We start from the raw sequence: 15,857 nt of genomic DNA, 5'->3' as shown, positions 1-15,857 counted from the left end.
CTCTGGGCAAGGGATCCTGGACTGTATCTCTATCGCAGAGAGGGTGAGCTGAGCGCTGGCAAGCATGTGCGCTTCTGACTTGGATATACTGTGCCCAGTTGCTTCTGACTCCTCCATGGTGCCTTAGCTTTCTGCTGTGCTGGATCCGAGAGCTGTGAGCTAAAGTCAGTCTCTCCTCCCTGAAGTTACTCTTGTCAGGGTCTTTAATCCCAGCAACAGGAAAAGGAAGTGAGACAAGAAACCAAAAGCAGGCAGGGAGACTTAATAACACGAAAACGGTCTGTCAAGAAAAATCAGCCACCTATCAGCTCTTCACGAACTCTCAAAAGACATAAGAATAGGGACCTCCCCACCTCACCACATTCCCAGAGACAGGGCTTCACCATGTAGCCCCAGCTGGCCCACCCCCGACTCATTTTTGAGATAAGACAAGATTATTCCTGGTAGCAAAGTTAGGCAAAGACATTGAAAAGAGAGAGGGAGAAAGGGAGGGAGAGAAAAAGGGAACAAGGAAAGAAGGAAGGAAGGAAGAAAGGAAGGAAGGACAAACTACAGTCACAAACATACAAACATGAACATGGAGACAGAAAAATTTAACAAAACGATAGCAAATCAGGCTAGACATGGATGGATGGTGCACACCTTTAGTTTTATCATTTGGGAGGCAGAGGCAGGTAAGTCTCTGAGTTTCAAGGCAGCCTGCTTGCCCTACAGACCAAACTTCAGGCCAGTCAAGACTGCAAAGAGAAACCCTCGCTTAAAAAAAATAGCAAACCAAATCTAGCAACACATCAGAAAGATTATACACCCATGACCAAGTGGGATTTACCCCAGCAAAGCAAGGTTGTCTTAACATCTTGAAATTATACAATTGCATTATATCGATAGAGTGACAATATCTCATGGAATTCTCAACAGATCCAGAAAATGCATTTGGCAAAATCCATACCCCCCGCCCCCCGGAAAGAATTTCATCAACTTATTAAATGACATTTATGGAAAATGGAGAGCTAGCCCAGCTAAGGCTGGACACTCCCTCTGAGGTCAGGAACAAGGCAGGGTTGTCTGCTCTCACCCCTCCTATTCACCATTCACCACAGTCCTGGAAGAGCAGCCAGGCCAATTAGGCAAGAAAAAGACACAAAAGACACCCACATTGGGAAGCAAGAAGTGAAACCATCTCTGTTTGTAGATTCTGGGCCTTGAATTATAAAAAGTCTCAAGGAGTCCACCAGAAAGCAGCCAGAACTAATGAGGTCTGCAAGCTTGCGGGACACCAGAGCCATAGTCAAGAGCCAGCGCGTGAGTACCCTGGCAACAGACAGCCCACAAAAGTTGAGAAAAAGCCTGCTTATAATAGCTTCAAAAATTCATAAAATATCAAGGGATAAAGTTAACAAAAGAAGTGTAAAGTGTATTTCGAAACCATTGAACAACGCAAACATTAAACAACAGCAATCAAGGACGTCTGAGAAGGCGTCAGTAGTGCAGCCCAGCTGCTCACGGATCTGCGCAACTCTCACCAGAATTCCAGCTGTGCAGAGCCTCGTGGGGCCCAGAGTAGCCAAATAATCTTGGTTCTTGAAGGCTGTGTTTGGGACAGGTGTGGATGGTTCTAGAGTCTGCAGTCATCAGGGAACTCTCAGATCGGTTTTGGGCAAGTGAACGTTAAATTTCAACTCTGAGAGGTTAGGTCCCTCGCGGGCCCCCACCCACCGCTCTGAGTTTAGTTGTAAGGCACTGCCTCACTCAACTTCTCCTGGAACTTTGCCTGGTGGTTTTGAAGGCTCTGTAGGAACAACTTCTTGAGCCCCGGGGGGTGATGCATCTCTTCCCACCTCTGCTGAGTCATCTTGAGTCCCTGAGGTGAAGAGAGAAAGGAGTGTCCCAAGAGGATCAGAAAGAAACCTGTTTCCCTAATAAACAGTTGCTGCATTCTTTTGGATCCACGGGAAACTTAGCCACATTTCCTACAGGCTCCCTCTTCCCTGTGCACACATCCACACATATCCATGTACATGAGTATCTGTACACAGAAGTATCAGTGTGCATAGCATATACTATACCATTCTGCCAGGGTTTCTATTGCTGTGAAGAGATACCATGACCACGGCAACTCTTATAGAGGAAAACCTTTCACTGGAGCTGGCTTAGAGTTTCAGAGGTTTAGTCCATTGTCATGGTGAGGAGCATGGTGGTGTGTAAGCAGACATGGTGCTAGAGAAGGAGCTGAGAGTTCTACATCTTGCAAACACCAGGAAGTGGTCTGTAACACTGGGAGTAGCTTGAGCATAGGAGACCTCAAAGCCCACCCCCAGAGTGACACTCTTCCTCACAAGGCCACACCTACTCTAACAAGGCCACACCTCCTAATAGTGCCACTCCCTTTGGGGGTCGTTTTCTTTCCAACCACAACACATACATATATATTCATGAACATACCCATACATGTACACATGCAATCCACATACACAGAACCACACATGTCTCTCTGTACATTTCTGTTTAAATGGAACCCAGGCACACAGAACCATATGTATCTCTCTGCACAATGTTATTTACTTGTAGTTCATGCACACAGAGCCACATGTGTCTCTGTATACTGCCACTTACATACAATCCAATGTATGCATATCCATGCCTGTGTCTGTGTCTCCGTACAGCCGTGGGAGTCCACATATGGGCTTACATCCTTGTATGTCCACTTGCAGGCCTTTTCCTGTGATAAACTGCACCCTTAGCATGCTTGTTTGTGTCCTCTGAACATTCTCTTTCCTGAGAAGCTTGTGGGACCTGTCTGCCATGCAACAAAGGACATAGTCAGATGTTCCCAGTATCCCATCATCCCAATATGTGCTATAGATGCTTTAAATATGTTCCTTTTAAAATATTTTATTATTTTAAAAATTGTGTGTGTGTGTGTGTGTGTGTGTGTATGTGCAGTGCCTGTGGAGGCCAGAAGAGGGCGTCAGACTCACTGGAATGGGAGTTACTGGCAGTCCTGAGCTGTCTGATGAGGGTACTGTGAACTGAACTTGGGTCCTCTGGAAGAGCGTTATGTGCTCTGAACCACCAAGTCATCTGTTTTTTGGCCTCCTAAAATGGCTGCATGGTGGCATGTGTTGATGACAATGACTGGTAGCTTCCTCCTTACCCTGACTTGGTAGACACAGGCATCTTTAGATATCTTTGGATACCCACGTATCTGGGAGAGTGTGACGCTCTCAACACATCCAACTGATTTCTTCTGTTTGACTTTACTCAGGCTCCTGCTGAGATCCCTAGACAGATGGCCGTGTGTCTTTGCAATGGTTGCTCAAGGGGAGAGGACTACCTAAAGGGCTGAACAGCCCTGGAAGCCTGGTCATGTCGTGTGTCCCCTTCCACCCCTCACCCACCCCTTTTGCTTCTATCCGTCATCCTGATTACCCTGGCTGTCTGCCTCAAGGAGGCTCAGTGGAGACCCCATTGGACACATCTCTCCTGTGTGTTCCTAGACACCCTCAGCCTGTGGGTGGGACTACTGCTTGGCCTTTAATCAGGAGCCAAAAGTGTATCACTGGTATGTCACTAGTGAAGAATCTGGATTGAGGACTGGGAGATTCTTCTTCCCACCTACAGTCTCCTGTGCTCTACCAGGCAACCCCAGGGCCTGGGTGATGATGGGGGTGGGGTGGGGGTTGGCTTGGCCTCTTACCTAGGAGGGGGGAAGGGTTACAGGACTGAGTAGAGACAGAAGGAGGGTTCTCTAGGACGGTGGTTAAAAATTAGATGGGATGTTGCAACGTGCCCTCTTTTGCCTTGGATGTTGGGTTGTGTGTTTGGTGTGTGTGTGGGGGTGGAGTGCTGTGCAGGCTTCTCAGGTGATTGAGCTACCAGGGAAGGAAGAACCTGGAGCCTTGTTGTGCAGCCCTGGTCACCTGGCCTCTCATTGTCTAGCTGCGCCCCCTAACTACTACAACTGCTGCTGCTGCTGCTGCTGCTGCTGCTGCTGCTGCTGCTGCTGCTGCTGCTGCTGCTGCTTCTTCTTCTTCTTCTTCTTCTTCTTCTTCTTCTTCTTCTTCTTCTTCTTCTTCTTCTCTTCTTCTTCTCCTCCTCCTCCTCCTCCACTCCTTCCTTCCCCATCCTCCCTTTTTTTTCTTCCCTCTCCCTTCTTTTTTCCTCTTCTTTCCTGAGACAGGGTTTCTCTGTATAGTCTTTGCTGTCCCGGAACTTGAGCTATAGACCAGGCTGGAGATCTCTGAACTCACAGAGATCCTCCAGCCTTTGCCTCCTGAGTGCTGGGATTAAAGGAGTGCACCACCACTGTCCAGTTAGCCACCTCATCTTACTCTCCAGCAAAGTTCCAGGGACCCTAACAGCCAGCCAGGGACCAGAAAAGGCACTGCCTGACTCGTGTGGAGCCTGGGCTGTGAAGCCCGTGGAGCTTCTCCAGCTTGTCTGTGAGCCCTTTCTGAGTGGAGGAGCCTGGAAGGGGCATCACCAGAGTGTTCATCCTTTATCCTTGTGTTGGAAAACTTTGCCATGAGTGCAGTACCCAGAAGAGAGTTTATGGCTGTGCTCAGATGGTGGCGGTTTTTTCTGGCACAGAGGAGAGTGGAGAAGCAGTGTTTCAGTACTTTTTGGATGAATTGTCTCCCGATGGAATGACAGAGTGTCCCCTCAGAGGCTTGGGGACACTTGTCAGGTCTGACTGGGTCAGTGAGTGGAACCAGGATCAGGACCAGGACACTGTTCCAGTGCTGACTGACCTTCTCAGGCCCCTGTGTAGCCTCTGTTTCCAAAGGAAGGAGTCCACAGAAGACCTGAATCTTGCCAGAGTGGTCTAGTTCACACGGGCTGGTGGACATGGGGGAGAGCCACGAGGAATGCAGGGAGCGGGCTGTGGTGACTTCCTGGCTCCTCCACCACTGTTCTTCCCTACTCAGCTTTGGGATAGGCAGTGGCTAGCCCTGAGAGACCCGTGAAGCTGTAGGGAGTCCAAAGATTACCGTGGGCTAAGTCTCAGGGTGGCTTCGGCACAAGATGTGACCCACCTGGCAGTGATGGACGTGCTTCTGACCCTTGAACTCGCAGCTGTCTCCCAGAGCCACCCTGGGGCTCACAGCCTCTTCTGTCTTAACGGCTCACTCTGCTAAGAGCCAGTTCCTGCTCAAATGTGGGTGTCTTGGAGTTTTTAATGAAAATAAAAGACTGCATTATTCAGGAATCCAAACCAGACGGGGCCAACAAGACAGAACAAACCCTTGCTTGGGGCAGGGGTGCGTCTTGCTGCTGCAGTGAGAGGGTGGAACCTTCTGGAAGGGACTGAGTGCTGGGAGGAATGATACACACAGAGCTAATGACTCCTTTCAGATGGGTGCTTGTCCCCCTTGTCCCCATGGTGATGGGAGGAGGGTGTGGCCGCCAAGGCAAAGTGACCCTGGCCTACTGAAGATTTGGTGTTTGCTGAGACAGTAGAGGTTGTGCCTTGCTGAGCTATAGAGATGCCCCAGGGCACACAAGGAAGACCAGGGGGGTTGCAAATAGGAAGTAGCAGAGTAGCAGGGACAGTCTGGGCTCCTGGCATTGGCAGGGGAATTTGCTGGATTGAAACACAGCTGAAATGATGCCTTTAGGTTCCTGATTTGGTAGCTCTTGAGTTCCCAAGAACCCTCATGCCCCTGTCATTCCAGAGCTGGGACTGATGGTGCAGAGGGAGTGGCTTCTTGCATGGCAAGAACTTGCTGTGGCACACACACCCAAGGACCTTGGCAGGCAAGGGTGAGGGACGGCTCGTGTCTTGGTACCTTGATTCTGAAACTGAGATAAACTCATTTGTCCTCCCAAATGCTTCTAGGTTCACTAGAGGTGACTGTTCCCCAGAGTTTTGCTACTGTCCCCTTTGACCAACTCTTGAGCCCTGTTGGAGCAAACAAACAAATCCACGGACAAAAACAGAAGGGCGCTATGAGCCTGCACCCCACTCCTGGGTGTGAGACTAGGTTCGCTAGAGGTGACTGTTCCCCAGAGTTTTGCTGCTGTCCCCTTTGACCAACTCTTGAGCCCTGTTGGCATGAGGAGTCACATGTGACTATAGTCGCCAAGGGCCAAGAGAGGACTATCATTGACTGTCTGCTGTTGTAGGGAAGCTTGCACCAGTCCTGGAGGCCACATAGGCCCCTAACTCAGGAGGCCTTCGTGCTATGCTGGCTGCTCAGTTGACTCATAAGTGAGCTGGGCAGAACACGGCTCTCTAGAGGTCAGCACAAGTGTGGTCCCATGGAATGGCTTGGTTTGCAGGTTCCACACTATGGTAGCTCTGCCAAGAGGAGATTCCGCTATGGCTTCCGGGATGGTTAGACTTGACAGACTACCTGGGCTATGTCAAACAAGTCAGGCACGGGTGCCTAGGGATAGAAGTGACGTGTTTCCTCACAAGGTGGCGGGCAACAGCAGGAGAGCCAGCCCAAGGTCAGACTCGGGTGCAGTCCAAGAGGGCCTCAGGCCTTTCCTTAAGTCACGGGTTGCCAGTGGATGTGGACTTCTAGGAAAGTTGTTCTCACCGCTGCCGGAAAGAAGAAAGGGAGCTGCAGGCCGAGGGTTGGGAATCTGGGGTGTGCGGGAGGCCTGCTTTTGTGACTTTGCTTTTCCTGGGGGACACTGTGTGTTGATCCCCAGGTTTCTGACCAATTCTTCCTGTTCTCTAGGAGCTGGAGTGGGGGCCTGGGGGACACTGTGACTGAGCTTGTGATGACTTAGTTCCTCAAGAATTCAGATGTTTGCTCTAGGGCCACAGCCCCCCATCCCCAGCCTCCATGTTCAGCCCTCAACCTGCACCTGCCAGGGAATGAACCTGAGTCAGATGGGCAGGTACTCCAACCTGGGCATCTCTCCTCCTCGCCAGGTTCTTATCCTTAGACACCTTTCCTTGGGTTTAGGGATCTCTTTCTCTTTAGCTTGGGTTCTCTCCCTGGCACTGTGGCTGCTATCACCTGGGCCAGGCGGTTTCCATGCCGCTCACAGATCCTGCATCCTGCATGACACTATGCAGTCCATCTCCAAAGGGCCTGAGGTCTCCCTTGACCAGGCTGTGGCAGGGAAATAGATTGGTTCTGCTCCTAGCTCCTCAGTTTCTGTCCTCTCTCCCAGAAGGGTGATATGTTATTTGAAACCCTGACCTGGTCTCCTGTGGGCACACAGAGTGATACCAGATGGGACCCTTTATACAGAACTGGGTAGGGCTGGGTGGGACAGAGATGACAGCCTCTGGTAGGCTCGGACCTTGACTCTCCCTGAGTACACATGTGTTTTTATGAGCATGTGTGTATGTGTGACTGTGAGCATGAGCATGTGTGTTTGAGTGTATTGAATAGGCATGTACGTGTGTGTGTGTGTGTGTGTGTGTGTGTGTGTGTGTGTGTGCGTGTAAGTACACCACACACCTGTGTGGGAATGTGTGTTCGTGAGTGTGTGCACACGTGCATATGTATATAGTGTGCAAGACTCCTGATGGAAGCCAAAGCTTGGGGCCTGAGCTGTGGATCCATCCATGGTGCTCGTGAGGGAATTGCTGAATATTTTATGTTTCTGAAATGAGCAGCAAGGTCAGGGAATGTTAAACACGAGTGAGTGCTGGGCACCGTGGGCACTCAATGTCGGAGGACCTCTGTCCTCCTACGTAGGCCTATTTCAAAGTTGAAATAGGAGCCGCTGCCATTGCATTACCTCCATCCCTGGCTCCTGGCTTTGCCCGGGAATTTCTTGCTGAGTCCCTGGGTGCACAGCCAGCCTGCCAGTCATGAGGTTCGAGGAATAACCATTTGAATGAGACAGGGGTGAGGACATGGCATGAGTTTAGGGTCCTCTTCCCTCTTCCCTGCTGTGGGGCTGAGTCCCCTCTCCTCGTACATGCAGGGGAGGGGTTCTGGACTCTGTCCTGGGATTTTCCAGCAACACTTGGAGGCATGAAATCACATTAGGGAATTTTCAAGCAGACTGTTCACTGGACACTTCTAAAACAGATGTGAGCGTCGTGGGGGATTAACTTGGAGACGTAGAAGGCAGAGGCACAGATGTGTGCACATGACTGCCCGACTGCTAGAGAGGGACTTGGTCTCCAGCTGTTTGCAGCTGAATTCTGATCCCAACAACACGGCCCTGCCCTTTAGACAGCCATTGATCGATGACTCCCCACATTTGATGTGAGGACAGTTGGGGACATGCCTTTGGGGCTGTTTCATCACATGGCAGCATTGCCACTGCACTCAACCTTGGGGGAGGGTGGCAGTAACTCTGGAGACAGCCAGCGTAGAAAAAGTAGGGCCAGGAAGGGGCAGCTGGCTGAGGCTAGAGAAGTCACATAGTGTAGACCCTGGGGGTAAAGCTATGGCATCATTACATGAGAATGGATGTGTGTGTTTTTGTTCATGTCCACGCTGCCAGGTATCATTTCTTCTCTCTTATAGTTCTGGGCTCTTGAGCCAGGCCCATGGCCTCTGTGTCTCTATTTCTTCACTCTGCTAAGTGGACTCTTACAGGGTGCTCGGCATGTGTCTGGCTGGTGTGGGGATTCTGCTGGGCCTACGCTTGTACTCCGTTCTCTAGGATTGCTAGCTTCATGGAGTATGGATGGGAAGACACTTTTGTCCATCTAGATTTTTTCGTTACTGGGGAAACTGAGGAAGGAAGCCACAGAATCTATAGAGTGACAGCTGGAAGTAGGGCTGGAGTGGAGTCCCGTCCCGCTTTGAATTATTGCTGGGAACCCCAGGCCGAGGGCAGGGAAGGGATGAATGTAGGTGAAGCCAGTGCTGGGGAGGAAGTGGCTGAGCTCTGTCCCCTCTGGTGGGCCCTTCCGAATGGGACTGAGGGTGGTCATCTTTGGCACTGGCTGCTCTCCAGAGTTCATCTCAGAGTAACCCTTGCCACCTTCCTGCCTGCTGGACGTCGGGCACCTGCTTTTATGGTGATGTTTTGACCTCTTATTCTTGGGTATCTGCCTGACCGAGTTCCTGCCCCTCCTCTTCTATAGCTAACCTGTTTCTGTTGGTCCAGGCTCCTCCTGGTCCTGAGACTTCCCTCCACCCTCCCCTCCCTGAGGGCACAGGCTCCAGGCACCATGCCCTCCCTGGAGTCGCTCTCAGCATCCGGCTGGGACAAGAGGGCCTGGAGGAAGCCTGAGCAGCTGTCCCTGCTGCCCCAGGATAGCTGGGATCCATCCTGGCTTGGCCTTGGTGCAGAGCTGGGAAGGAGCAATATTCTCAGATAAAAGCAGGTCTTTCCTGAGTTGGGGGGTCCTAGGTGCTGCTCTGGTTGGAAGAGTTCAGATAGATATGGGGTACCTACAACATCCTAGAGAGGCCAAGCCCATCCCATCAGACCCAACATCCATAGAAATGAAGCCAAGGAGACAGAACGTCCTGCAAACCCCACATTCCATGGTCCTGCTTCTGGGACCCCGCAGGGCACAGCTCTCTGCCTCGCTCCCATCACGACAGAAATGGGTAAAACTTGTACCCTAGCTGCGCCCAAGATGGGGTGAATGCAGTAGAGTAAGGAGCATGGGCGCCGTGAGTGGCCCTGGTCCCACTTCTCTGGTCCCATGGACCAGAGCAAACTGCGGGGTTGACAACCCACCTCCAGCTCCTGGTTTATTCTAGACAGAATGAGGTTTTATCTGAAGCCGTGTGAAGGGAAGGATCAGAAACGGCACACGAAGCACAGAGCTGCGGACTGACCTGGAGAAGTATGCGCCTGAGCTATGCTGGAGCAACCTCTGTGTCCTGACTCTGTCATTCCCGGAACATAGCCTGAGGGGATGCCTGGTAATGGTGGTGCCCCAAGGCATAAGAACTTGGTCCTAGCTCTGTTTTAGCCCCTGGACTCCACTGAGGCTGTGGGCAGGACTCTCTCCCCAGCCTCACTTTGAAGGACTTGGGGTGATTAGAATGTCCCCACAGGCTACTAAGCAATGCCATGCCCTCTACACAGAGCTGGACTCCGTAAGACAGGAGGCAGAAGCCCGCCATTGACAGCATATCCCTTGAATGAACTCCATATATTTCCTTTACCTTCTTCTTGAGGCTTAACTGCTGCTCCAGTCTGCCAATTGGAAGCAACTCCCAAGAGTTAGTTTTGAAACACTTGCAAGGACCTAGAGACACCAATGAAAACAGGGCGGGTCATGCGAGAGAATTTAAGAATAGAGAAAGAAGTGATATGCCCATCAAGGCCCCAGTGGGGACTCTTGGTGTCCAAGGAACAGGAATTGATGGCTGAATTGATGGATTTAGGGTTTGAGCAGGTTAACTGGGGGACTGGGGATGGGGAGGGGGTGAGGGAAGGGACAGACACCCACCCTTTCTCTGAAGCAACAGCTGTAACAGCAAGCTGAGCCTTCTTCCAACTCCATTTCATCACAGAACGGTGGCCAGCCACCAGGACTTCCGGGTGTTCTCCAATGCAGGCAGTAGGAGCTGGGGCGTGGCCTCCGTGTCCCCTAGGACCCTAGCCAGGCCCCCCACACCCTCCCACACACACTCTCAGCAGAAAACTCAGCAGCTCTAAGTGGCATAAACTGGAGTTCCACCGGGTGTCCCTTGACTGCCTTTCAGCTCTGTGTCTGCTCCGGGAGGTGCAGAAAGGAAGGAGTTAAATGGAATCTGAAGGTACCAGTTGGTGGGTCACCTTGATTCTCAGGCTGGGTTCCTTCCCTTCTGCCAGAGGGAAGTGGCAGAGGAGTGAGACTGGGAAGCGTGCTTGGGGGAGGGTGGGGACCTGGCAGGCCCCACCTCCAGGACCACAGGAGCCGCCCCAGCTCAGAGGCTTGCACTGCTCTGATGGCTCCCGACCCCAGCAGACGCCTCTGGCTGCTGCTGTTGCTGCTCTCCTGCTGCCTTGAGCCTGCCAGGCCTGACAAGAACCCCCTGAACCCCTTGAATTCCCTCAGGCCTCTGGAGTGGTTGTGGCCCACCAAGACCGACAAGCCAGTCTCCAAGTCCCAGATCAGTTCACCTGTGCAGTCCACAGGGAACCCCACCACGCACGTTGTCCCCCAGGATGGCCTTACAGATCAGCAGACGACTCCTGCCAACTCCAGGCCGCCCCTGGAGGATCAGGAAGCTGGCCAGAGAGGGACCCCTACAGCTCCTGCCCTCCCCATTCCCCCGACGGCCTCTGCCGCGAGCCCAGACATGAAGGAGGAGAATGTTGCCGGCGTTGGAGCCAAGATTCTGAATGTGGCCCAGGGCATCCGGAGCTTCGTTCAGCTGTGGGATGAGGACACGGCTACCGAGAACTCTGCTGGGACAGAAACCTCAGCTTCCTCGATCCCTATGGTCCTCCTCACTCCTACTGAGTTCTCCAGCGCCCCCCAGGAGGATGAGACCACTCTCTGGCAAAGCGGAGGCAGTCCAAGTTCTCCAGATGTTCAGACAACCGAGGCCGGCACCCTGGCTGTGCCCACCCAGCCACCTCCCTCCCTGAGCAGCCTCCAGGCACCACTGAGAAGACCCCCAGGGCCACCAGCACCCCCAGGTAGAGCTTTTCTCTCTCCTACACAAACCAGGGCTCCTCCCTGGGGGAGCCAGAAGCCCCCCAGGCAGCCCCAGCATCTGGAGGGGAACAGACTCTTGCCTATTGCATCCAGGCCCAGCCAGCAGCACCGACACTCTGATGTTCACTCTGACATCCACGGGCACATACCTCTTCTGCTTCCCCTGGTGACGGGTCCCCTGGTGATGGCTTCTCTGAGTGTGCACGGTTTACTCTCTGTCCCTTCCTCTGATCCCTCAGCCCAGCTCTCTCCAGTAGCAGCTTTATCTGAGCTCCCTGGTGCTTGGGTTTCCCACGTGGTTACCTCTTCAGGTGCTGAGCTTTCCAATGACTCTGCAGTGCTGGGAACTGGCTCTCTGACCTCTACCAGCCGATGCCTGCCTCTGCCACCCACTTTGACCATCTGCAGCCACTTAGGTATTGGACACTTCTGGCTGCCTAATCATCTAGACCACAAAAGCAGTGAGGAGGTAGAGGCCGCTGCACAGGCATGGGGGCACCTCCTCCAGACAAACTGCCATCCCTTCCTTGCCTGGTTCTTCTGTCTGCTGCTGGCTCCCTCGTGTGGCCCAGGCCCACCACCTGCCCTACCACCTTGCCGTCAGTTCTGTGAGGTCCTGGAGGATGGATGCTGGAACCACCTAGACGGGGGCAGGCTGCCAGTCAACTGTGCCTCGCTCCCTTCTCAGGAGGATGGGTACTGTGTGTTCATTGGGCCAGCTGCAGGTAACCAAGTGGCCACCATCTTCCCCTTTCCATTTGGTTTTGTCAAAAGAGCTCAACCAGGGCTGATGAAAGCTTGGCATAGGATCCCCGCCCCTTCCTCACCGAGCCTGGTAACGGCACTGGAGAGGCGCTGGGGTATGGTGTTCTGTGAAGGGGAGGAGGCTGGGGTCTGGGCGTGGCTATGCCCACAGGTTCTATGTCTGCAGCAAGTGTGACAGACAGGTCATCACCTGAGACAGAGAGACAGTCCCTGCAGAGTTAGCCACGTGCTGCCTCCTCAGTCACAGACTGGAAAGGGAGAACCAAAGCAATAATGTGATGGAGGAGCTTTGATTCCTACCGAATTCCAGCTGCTCCATCCTTGTTCCTAGCCTCTGAGCCACGCTCTCTGAAGTTCTCCCTGTGGCCCCAGCCAGCCTAGTCAAAGGGCTAAAAAGTGCCAACCGCACAAGGAGGATCATAGGCCCCGGCCAAGGTCTGAATGAAGCTCTGGGGTACAATGCTGTGTGATGGGTAGAACAGAGGAGGGGGTCATTCTTCAGATTATCCCAGGATCAAGGCAGGGCAGGGACAGTTGGACCAGGTCCCAGCTAGCTTTGTTTTGTGTCCGGTCAGGGACCAGGCCCCTGGATAGTGCTCCCAAGCTGTGTTCCTGGCTCCCCAGCTACTGTTTGCATTGGGAGGCCTTGGCCAGCCTGCAGGGAATGACATCTGTCCTCTGTGGGAGGGGAAGTGGCCTTGCCCTTTAGTCAGTGGCTCAGGAGCTGGGAGACCATGCTGGGCTCACAGGGGTGTCTGCTGTAGGTATGTCGGCATGCAGCCACGAGGGTTCCCTGGGACTCTGCTGGGAATCATCTTGTTGGATGCCAGCAGGATGAACTTGGATGGTTCCTGGCAAGTGGCTGGCTCAGAGCCTGGGGCTACAGGTAGGGCAGGATCAGGCCCTAGATAGATAGTACTCATTCCCAGGAAAGAGGCACACAAGGAACTGGAATGGAGGAACAGGTGGGCGGAAGGACCACCCAGAGGATGAACAGGTCTCTGGCTGAGAAGATGCATACAGAGGGTGAGGGACGGGCTATTGGCAGAGGAGCTGGAGGTGTGGCCCCGCTCCAGGAAGGGCCTGGGCTGTGCAGAAGCCCAGGGGATGCTCAAGGCTTCATTAGGGGCCACAGCTGAACCCGAGAGGGTGGGGCTGCCCCAGGGCTATAGGCTCAGATTTTACCCAGCTGGTGTCACAATGAATCCCACACACATTCCATCCTTGAAATAGCTGAATGTGGAGTAGCTTGGGCCGCCTCCCAGTGGGAGCCCGCACCTGGCCACAGCTGGCAGAGTCCATCCTGCATGGTCAGCTCCACGGGGATGTGTCTTGACAGGAGAACAACCTACCACATCTTCTGCTGGGGCCTTGCAAGATGATGGGGAATCATGTGGGCTGCTAGCCAGGGTTTGGAGGGCCTGGCCATGTGTCTGCTTCAGGGGCAGCCAGAGGCTATAAAAGCATAGGTCCTGTTAGGTGCTGGAAGGAAGGCCACGCCTCCTTTGGGTGAGGGCTCAGCCACATGGGGTGCAGGGCCAGAGCTGGCACATGGAGTCCGTACAGTGGAGCTTCATGGGACACTAATGTCTTTAACTGTGGCTGCCTGGTCAGCCAGTGACTAAACATCTGGACACTTTGGGCTGCATCCACAGCAAGGTCCTGGGGGACTGGTCCATCAGCACTCATGCTCCCCATCCCTGTAGGCCACATCTGGGTGCCAAGCCTCATCGAGCAGAGGCCCCTTTCCAGGCAAGGTGGATGGGGGAGACGTCCATGGAAACTCAGGGGTCAGAGTAGGAGAGTCCTTACCTTCTCTGGCCTCTCAGCCTCTCTTTCCCGGGTTCCTCCACTCCAGGGTGAGCCCCATTCCTGCTGGGCCTCTGTGGCAGGCTGATCACTCCTACCCCAGTGTGGAATAGGACAAGTGGAGTTCCCCGTGGCACCAGAAAGAAAGACGAGGACGAAGATTTCACCCCTACCCCACAGTGTTTCCCTAACCCCTTAGTGCAGCTGTGAGCTTGTAGAGTGGGAGGTGCTGGGTTCGAATCTTAGCCCCATGACCGTCTAGGGGCAGGGACAGTCCTTGACTACACCAGGGAGCACGGGGATTGGGAATAATGAGTTCCTACCAGGGAGTATGCGCTTCCTCCTCGGGATCTGACCAGTACCATGGTGCGTGCTTTCCACTATAATGTGGGCCCTGCCCCATTCCCCTCACCCAGACCAGTGGGGTGTAGACTGACCCAAACTCTGCAGTCACCCTGAGCCCCTGGCCTTGCACACTTGGCCTTGTACTTACACTTCAGCACCCCCATGCGCCCAGACTTACACACCTGACGTCAGTTAACTTGAGTTTCTGTTTAACTTTGATCTGAAGAGACAAGGTGTTTCTATGGAAAAATACCTAACCACCTACCTATATACGCCTGGTGCAGCAGACCTGGCCGTCTGCGTCTACACACCTCGCCTTGCACACCTGGCCCTGTCTAGCATCCTGAGGCCTCTGTGCTCGCTTGTCTAGCCAAGCTTGTAGCTCCACACCCACGTCTTTTCCTCTGACCCCTGAGGGAGACCAGGAAGGGAATGACTGGTGCCAGGGTATCAGGGGGAAACATGACAGCATTCGGTCGGTATGTGAGGTGACAGCTGGGGGGTAGGGTCACCCCATGGGAGCTCCTCCACATGACTAGATCTGCTGGTCAGCATGCAGCTGGGTCCCTGGGAAGGGTCCTAGGTATATCGGCTTGTCCTATGGGTGTATGGGGGGAGAGAATAAGGGATGTGCAGGAGTACAGCACCCAGGGTCCTCGCCCCTGCTCCCACTAGTACTGATCTCCAGCTGCCTAGGGCTACTGTCGGGTCTGCTGCCACCTCCAGGAAACCCTTCAGCTGAGTGGGGTCTGGGAATGATGCGAAGTTTGAGTCAGGGGCTACAAGGACCCAGGCATTTGACCTCACTCTCACCCCTTTGTGTCTACCATGTGAATGACAACAGAGGCTGGTATAATTTCCCAGGGAGCCTGAAAGCTCTTGGGAAAAAGCAAGGTCTAGGGGCTCCAAATCCTGCACCTGCAACAGGCTTACAGACATACTAGGTGCAACTAAGAATCACCCAGTGTGACCGAACCTCTGGTCTTCGTGGACCATGCTGGCAGGTCGTGCAGCATTTGGAAAGCGGTGGGAGAATGTTGTGGGGGGCTCTGGGGGGTTCATCACTCTGACAGTTCACAGATGCCCCAGGTGCTCCTTCTACCCAGGACCCCACTGGCTCCCAACTATTCTCACCTTGGCTTTTATCTGGCTCCTTAATCAAATGTGAGTCTTCGAAAGGCTGCTGGTCTTTAGGACGGTTCAGTTAACTTGGGTTTCTGTTTAACTTTGATCCAAGGAGACAAGACCCCTCCGTGGAAAAATACCTGAATGCTTATCTCTCACTCCTGGCAACCTGCAGATAAATATTATGTGCGTGGTGCTAGCTGAGCTATCCACAGACCTCGCTTCCTCCCAGATCCCCTGTGCAGCTTGGGGATCTCCAGGCTTAGGGCCCAGGTGA

At 53.3% G+C, this 15,857-nt stretch overlaps 1 protein-coding gene and 1 long non-coding RNA gene across 6 annotated transcripts in view; one reads left to right on the top strand and one right to left on the bottom strand.

Moving 5' to 3' along the window:
* Positions 1-628: 628 nt before the first annotated feature.
* On the bottom strand, positions 629-11,814 carry LOC148119173 (uncharacterized). Of its 2 annotated transcripts, none has more exons than XR_015735490.1 (4): positions 11,686-11,814; positions 10,053-10,135; positions 2,614-2,797; positions 629-1,861 (listed from the first exon to the last, which is right to left on the bottom strand). It is a non-coding gene; the product is annotated as an uncharacterized LOC148119173 (long non-coding RNA). The 2 variants fall into 2 exon arrangements; XR_015735491.1 differs by lacking the exon at positions 11,686-11,814 and adding an exon at positions 10,340-10,645.
* Col18a1 (collagen type XVIII alpha 1 chain) overlaps positions 10,821-15,857 on the top strand; it is a 61,365-nt gene continuing 56,328 nt past the window's right edge. For 2 of the 4 annotated variants that reach the window (XM_087898273.1, XM_087898272.1), the window contains exon 1: positions 10,821-11,517. In XM_087898273.1, the coding sequence (XP_087754399.1) occupies positions 10,821-11,517 (697 nt within the window). Of the gene's footprint in view, positions 12,262-15,857 lie in introns of all 4 variants that reach the window. The other 2 variants (XM_087898271.1, XM_087898270.1) reach the window with 1 other exon arrangement.

Source organism: Myodes glareolus, chromosome 18 (genome assembly GCF_982192425.1).
Source record: "Myodes glareolus chromosome 18, mMyoGla1.1, whole genome shotgun sequence".
Lineage (NCBI taxonomy): Eukaryota > Metazoa > Chordata > Mammalia > Rodentia > Cricetidae > Myodes > Myodes glareolus.
This window is presented reverse-complemented; position numbering and strand designations above follow the sequence as displayed.